Source organism: Scylla paramamosain, unplaced genomic scaffold (assembly GCF_035594125.1).
Source record: "Scylla paramamosain isolate STU-SP2022 unplaced genomic scaffold, ASM3559412v1 Contig102, whole genome shotgun sequence".
Lineage (NCBI taxonomy): Eukaryota > Metazoa > Arthropoda > Malacostraca > Decapoda > Portunidae > Scylla > Scylla paramamosain.
The window spans coordinates 135,001-142,500 of record NW_026973767.1 but is presented as its reverse complement, the minus strand read 5'-3'; the positions used below and the strand labels follow the sequence as shown (position 1 = coordinate 142,500).

The 7,500-nt window shown below is 43.0% G+C and overlaps 1 protein-coding gene across 6 annotated transcripts in view; it reads left to right on the top strand.

The window, feature by feature from the left end:
- Nucleotides 1–7,500, top strand: part of LOC135099098 (calcium-dependent secretion activator-like) — a 187,092-nt gene that overhangs the window by 68,181 nt on the left and 111,411 nt on the right. For all 6 annotated transcript variants that reach the window (XM_064001534.1, XM_064001533.1, XM_064001536.1 and 3 more), the window contains exon 3: nt 3,412–3,579. In XM_064001534.1, the coding sequence (XP_063857604.1) occupies nt 3,517–3,579 (63 nt within the window). In that variant the 5' untranslated portion in view covers nt 3,412–3,516. The remainder of the gene's footprint in view (nt 1–3,411; nt 3,580–7,500) is intronic.

Below are 7,500 nucleotides of genomic sequence, written 5' to 3'. Positions count from 1 at the left end.
GTGAGTGGTAATGACATGACGGTCCTCCTCAGGTGTGTGTCGTAATGAGTTAATGGGAGTAAATACTATATGGTACGTTATGTAATAGGACTAGAAGAATAAACGAGAAGGAAGTGCATGGATCAAATACGCAGAAGAACAAGTCATGTAGCAAAAATAGAAAATAATATAATAGTAATGATAATTATAATTATAATAATGATGATAATGATAATAGTAATAATGATAACAATAATAGTAATAATAATAATAATAATAATAATAATAACAACAACAACAACAATACGTAAAATAAAATTAAACCATATTAACTAAACTATAACAGATATAGACAAAGAAACGTTTTTCTCTCTCTCTCTCTCTCTCTCTCTCTCTCTCTCTCTCTCTCTCTCTCTCTCTCTCTCTCTCTCTCTCTCTCTCTCTCTCTCTCTGCAGACGATGCTGTGGGAAGCCTGATGTTACTTAAGCCTAAAGGAGCCGCGAACACTGTCATTCCTTTAAGTTTGGCGGAGTAAGGTCATTCCTAAGTAATTGTGTGGGTTTGTTTATGGGGAATGCTTGCTATTTGCCGAGGTCTCGAGGTCGTCTGCGGAGGTTAATGTTGGCAGTGGGAGGAAAAGCAGACGGTGTGTTGAGTGCCTAGATAAGAGTGGCTTTAAAAGTTGTAGGTGTCAGAGATGTCGTAGGTAGTAGAAATGACAATGATTCGGTGTTTTACCTCGTCTTTATCAAGCAGGCTCTAGTGGAAGTTATTTGAGGGTTTTCAAGTATGTTTTCGTGATGGTAGTGATAGTTTAAGAAGGACTGTGCATCATTAGTGTGGGGAAAACATCGTGAGAACTCGACTGATTCCCTCGGCGGACTTTGAAAATACTAGTCGTAATAAAAGCTCAAAGAAATTAAGAATATGACCCAAAGGCAAGTTAAGATCGCATAGTCCTAGTCCTTTGACCACTAATGAGAGTATGACTTTTATTAAATTTGGGTAACCCTGAATAATTCAACGGGGCGGAAATAGAACAAAAACCACTTGAAGATCTAAAATTTTCAATCACTTGCTTTATTTTTTCCCCCTTTGATTAAGCGTTAAAAAAATCAGGTCAAAGGCACTAAAGGGAGTGAAAAGAAAGAAAGAAAAGGCTCATTAATATTGCAGCTCTTCAAAGGAAAAAAAAAAATGAACAAGCGAATTAAAAGCAGTTGAATAATCTAGTTTTTGACAGTCTGTAGTGTCCTCCGAAATTATACTCTTGCGTGGACTGGAGGAGACTACAAGGGAAGGAGTGACGAGTGCTGGGAGCGGAGGAATGGAGGGGCGTTCATCTGAGGTGTGCAGCGGTGCGTGGCGTGTTACCGCAGCCCTCCTCCCTCATGTGTGGTACTGATATCGGGCGGAAAGCTATATTTTTTTTTCCCGTTGTAGCTTCTGTTGTGTGTGTGTGTGTGTGTCTGTGTGTGTGTTTTTTTTTTTTTATCGTGTTTTCTCGTCATCCATGTTTACGTTTGACTTTCGTGTTTGTTATGATGTTGCTCCAGTTTAGTATTTTTAGTATTTATTTTATGGAAAGAGTTTATTGTTTATTCATTTATTTATTTTTAGTTTAGCGTGTTTGTTTTCTGAAGGGGGACATTGTATTTTATTGTTTTGTTTGTTAACTTATTTACGTTGGCATTATGTAGGGACGTCTTGGTGTTTGTGATTTTATTTAGTGTTTACTTTTATATATATCGCCTTGATCTCTGGGTCCTTCACCTGTCACGTTTCGCTTCCTCACGAGTAGCTAGTGTTTCACCCGTTATTTCACTCTATTCTAGTCAGTTACGTTTCTAGAATAATATTTAAACCTCACACTATCTATTTCCTCCCGTTAGATCCACAAGCCTCTTAAATATCATATGGTAATATTTTACTACCGTATAGTTATTTACGTTACTTCACTCGGCAGCAGAATAATTACCGCAACCTGTTGTATATGTATTATATGCTAACTGGTATGTAGTGCGCCTTCCTCTAGCCAGCTGTTGTTTCCCAGCTGCCTCGTGTCGCTCGTAATGCCGCTGTAGTGCTCATCAGTCCTGCCCTGGGTGTCTTACCGCTGAGTCTTGAGTGAGGAGGTGAAGGTTTTGCAGCCTCGTGTTGGCTGGCGGCCTGTGCTCTCTCATACACGCCCTTACTTACAATCCGCTGCCTCACTCATTTAGTCACTTATGCATTCACTTATATGCCTCTCGCGCTACCACTCACTCAGCCAATTTCTCTCCCTCGCTCACTCACTTAGACTTTCATCCGACTGACTGTCTGACTGACGAGCTGAATATGGATGACTGACTAATTGTCTGACTGACTGACTGACTGACTGACTATCGTAGTAGCGGAATTGTTGTTTGATTAGAAGCTTGCTTGACTTGATAAATTACTTATTAGCTGACGAAGTGATTAACTGGATAACTAATCTGTTCAACTGGCCTGCTAAGGTGCTGATTGAATGAAGCTGCGGAACTAAGAAGCCAAACAACTGAGTAACCGGCCGACAAACTAACTAACCAAATAAATTTTAAACAAGCTAAGCTAACCTAACCTAACTAGCTGACAAACTAACAGTGAACATTGGAAAGGAAACTAAATGAATAACTATGACATTGATTAATTCATACCAGTAGTACCCAACTGACTGACTATCAAACCAGCCAACTAACAGACCTACTTACCGACCGATTGACTGACATCAAATAAAATCAGCAAACTTTACGAGTGGGAACTTGACTGACTGGCAGCGAAGTGAATGGACGGGACAGCGAGGGAGAGTGAGGGAGTGAAGGTCATAGGCTCCACAACGCGACGCTCCTAAATTATTTCTGAATTCACGAGTTCGGATCACATGACGGCTTGCTAAACTAACTCGTCTTGTTTGCGTGCCTGAGTGAGAGGATATCAATATTTATAGTGTTTATATCAATATTTATAGTGTGTGTGTGTGTGTGTGTGTGTGTGTGTGTGTGTGTGTGTGTGTGTAGGAGTGTTTTCTTTCCTTTCTTTTTCTTTTCTATACTCCGTGTGTTTATTGATCCTACGAGTTTTATTAAGTAGGAACATGTGACAGGAGAGATGTTTCTTCTTTATTTTAATGTCTTCTTATTTCTCCTCCTCCTCCTCCTCCTCCTCCTCCTCCTCCTCCTCCTCCTCCTCCTCCTCCTCCTCCTCCTCCTCCTCCTCCTCCTCCTCCTCCTCTCCTTTTCCTCCTACTCTTGAGAAATGTTCATCTTTTTTTTTACTCGAATATGACATGTTTACTCTCTCTCTCTCTCTCTCTCTCTCTCTCTCTCTCTCTCTCTCTCTCTCTCTCTCTCTCTCTCTCCTCTCTCTCTCTCATCAATCTGCTAATTTTTTTTTTTCCCCTCCTTTCGTTGCAGGAGAAACAGGAGCGCGAAGAGGAAGAGAGGAAGAAACGCCTGCAGTTGTATGTGTTTATTCTGCGCTGTGTCACCTACCCGTTCAACGCCAAGCAGCCCACGGACATGACCAAGAGGCAGATCAAAGTCACCAAGCACCAACTGGACGTCATTCAGGGGCGCTTCCAGGTAAGGGGATCTGAAGGTGCATCCTCACTTTGTCCCTTCTTGTCTGTGAGTCTCTGCCGTCTTATGTTGTGCCGGTGTGCATCTGTTTGTCTCTGTCTGTCTGTCATTCTCTCTCTCTCTCTCTCTCTCTCTCTCATCTCTCTCTCTCTCTCTCTCTCTCTCTCTCTCTCTCTCTCACGCGGAAGAGAGGGAGAGATTTTGTTTTAAAACCATAAGACCACAAGGGAAACTGCCAGATGTGTATAGACTCACGCTTGGCAGTTCCTTTATAAAACATTCACTCCTGTACTTACTTAGAACCTATTATTTATAGTCCTTTTCTGATTATTAAACATAAGAATCTTGTCTACATCACCCTCTCTCCTTATACCACTTATTTACTCTAGTCTAGCAAATCCCTTCTTACTCTGCGTCTCTGATGAATAGAAGTTTGAAAGCTAAAACCGTCTCTTGTAAGGGTTGTTATGTATTTCGTGTATTTTTTAGTCCGTATATCTTTAAGAGATGTGCCTGTGTACTGATTATGTTTATGATATTCACTTCTCTTCGGAGTAATTCATTTAAATCTACCATGAATGAAGCAAGTCGCCATGGTGCTTCTGGTGCACCGCCGCCTCCAACTCACCTCGCTTTGTTTCTCCGTAATACAAAAAAAAAAAAAACAATGCTGGGCAGCTTTTCCTCCTGAGGGTATTTGGTTTATTCACTATTTTTCATCTCTTGCATCAGGATTTGGAGGTTTTCTTAACTTTTGAAACTAAATTCCACAATAGTCGTACGAAGAACCCTAAAAAAAAAAAATTGAGAAGTAAAAAGCATCACCCCCATATTCTGTTTCAGTACCGATTTTTCATATATAAATGACAGTTCCATATAGGGCGCATCCATCCAACAGTACGTAGGGAATATGACTGAAGGAAAACCTCGTGTATCTATTTATTATTCATAACAATGAGTGAGCGAACAAATTTTAAGTGATACTATTGGCGCGTGTGGAGAACAGCAAAGACACCAAATGCAGTGGCAAGTGTTGACCTTTTCTATTCCTATTGCTGGCGTTCTAAAATAACCTGATTTATGGTGATAAACACACACACACACACACACACACACACACACACACACACACACACACACACAGAGAGAGAGAGAGAGAGAGAGAGAGAGAGAGAGAGAGAGAGAGAGAGAGAGAGAGAGAGACAGAGAGAAACATCCCGTTCATCAAGCGAACTTTTTAAACGTGCATACAGGGCGTGTGTCGCGTGGTCGTGCCGCCGCGTCCCGGTGACTGTGGCGGCTTGCAGGAGTGGCCGGCACAATGGCGGGGCTTAGCTGTTGCATGTGTTAGAAAGAAATTATATTCAGTGCTGGGAAACCTTGCCGCATTGCCGTGCTGTGGGAAAGAGAGAGAGAGAGAGAGAGAGAGAGAGAGAGAGAGAGAGAGAGATTCATTATTTCACATCAACACTCACAAAACGAAAGGTAACTCAATTCTGATTGCCTATTAACTTCTCATAGAAGGAAGGCCGAGGATAGGTGAGGAGGAGAAAGGAAGGGAGGTGTCAAGGAGAACAGCAGAGATGCCTTGAACGTCCCTGGGAAGGTTGATTCCCACTGCACAGCCCTGCGGCGGCTGCGGCTGCGTCATCCAGGCCAGCTTCCCAGACACTTGTACTCGTAGCTTGCCACGGTGAAGCCTGGAGTAGCAGTCCGCGCCGCTGCCACCACCACCACCACAACCACCACCATTATCTTCACTCATTCCCCATGCCTCCTCTCTCTCTCTCTCTCTCTCTCTCTCTCTCTCTCTCTCTCTCTCTCTCTCTCTCTCTCTCTCTCTCTCTCTCTCATTATTAGAAGGGAGTGCCGCCAGTGGCCGGGGATCGTAATTCTCGCGTCTCTCGGGGCGTCGTCACAGTTTTATCACAAGGTGGTGGCGGCGGCAGTGTTCCCTCCCCTCCGCCTCGCACCGCACGAAGGAGAGCAAGTGTTATTGCTCTACCTTATCACTTTTCTCCCTCCAGGCTTTGTCATGTTTTCCTCGTCCCAAAGGCTCTTATTCAGGAACGTTTTGGTCTCTCACCACTATTTTTAAAGGCCGCGGAGATGATCAGCTGGGTTCTCAAGAGTGCTTCTCTTGTTGATAATGTAGAAATATTGTTAACCTGTCACTAGAATCATGTAACTCATGTAACTTCAACTAAATCGTTTTGAATGTAGTGGAGGTGCGGCGCGTGAGTGTTTCAGAACATGGCCTTGTATTGCTAGAAAGTTCCACGTCTTTCCGCTTAACTCCCACGCCCTCATTTTCCTCACTGGGAAGTTATTCATCAGTGAATTTTTATCCCGTCATGGTAGTCATGCTATGATCTTTTTCCCTTCCTTTCATTCTCTTCCTTTCAATATCCAATAAGAATAGAAAATAAGAAGCTTTAGGTGTCAGTGAGAGGAGAAGGAGGAGGACTAAGAGAAGGAGGAAGAGACAGAGGGGGGGGGGGAAATTTGATGAGTTAGGGGGAAGCTATTGTCGGCAAGTCCCCATATTCTCTTATTTTCCCTCTTCCCTTTTCTTCTGGCCGCCGCCCACATCCCCGAGCCGCCTGTGCCGCTATCACAGCTCCCCGCCACATCATTTCTGTGTGACGGGATCCCACTACGCGTCTCCTGTCTCCGATACTTGTTGACGACTGGAAATTGCGAGATAGGTACACATGTCACCAGCTGTACAGGGAGGGGCGGGATGACAAGGGGCGAGATAGCGTGAGAGAGAGAGAGAGAGAGAGAGAGAGAGAGAGAGAGAGAGAGAGAGAGAGAGAGAGAGAGAGAGAGAGAGAGAGAGAGAGAGAGAGAGAGAGAGAGAGAGAGAGAGAGAGAGAGAGACAGACTTGTGAAGGGAAAGACAGTGTGTGGGTATACTCGTATTTAGTGATGGGAAAATGAGAGGGTGTAGAGGATACGTCGCGTGAGACTCTCAAAGAAGAGAGGATTGAAAAGGTGAAAGATAGACTGATGAAGACAGTCTGGCGGGGCGACCTGAAAATTATGACCCTCACTTCTTTTTCTTTTTAACTTACGTTACTTATTTTTTATATTATGTTTAAATTATATTTTGGAAAAGTTCTTGACTTTTCTAAACAAAGGACGTGAGTTATGTTTTCGTTTGCACGTAGACTATTAAAACAAAATTTTCGCCATTCATTGCTGGAGTTGATGGTGTGCCGTCGTTTGGGTGGCTTTGTTTTGCAGAAGTTGATAAGTTTAGTTTATTTTTCTAACTATTCTAGGGAACAAGTTGCCTTACACTATGTACATATTCCACAAATGATTCCATTCATTCCCCCCAAACATGTGAGAAAAGTTTCCTGCTTTGCCCTTACGGACTGCAAGAAGTCTCGATATTGAAAAAAACCTCTGCTTCCTTTGAGGACTGTCCGTATTAGTGGAAGCTCCGGAACTGTACGAAGGAGGTAAAAAAAAGGGCAGGGAAGGCATAACGATTCCATGAACTTCTTCGCCGCAGATGTAGTGAAGTGAAAACCTTGATCTCAGGTTTCTCTCACTCACACACACACACACACACACACACACACACACACACACACACACACACACACACACACACACACGCACACACACACACAGCAGAAAGATGGTATTTATCTCACACTAGAAGCTTGGAGTCATGTGAAGGTCTTTTTAACCATGGATCACGGAACTCTCTGAAGAAAACTGGAATTCATTGACAGCAAACACATGCGAGTGGAGACAATTGCGAAATGTCTGTCAGCGATAATGTTCTTAGCACAGAAAAGTGATGTACTAGGTAACAGCGTAATCGCATAATTATTGTAGTGTTAATGCTGGAGTGGTGAAAATTACTAGTAGGAAGTGATACATCAGTAAAGAGTCTTTTGGTGAGGG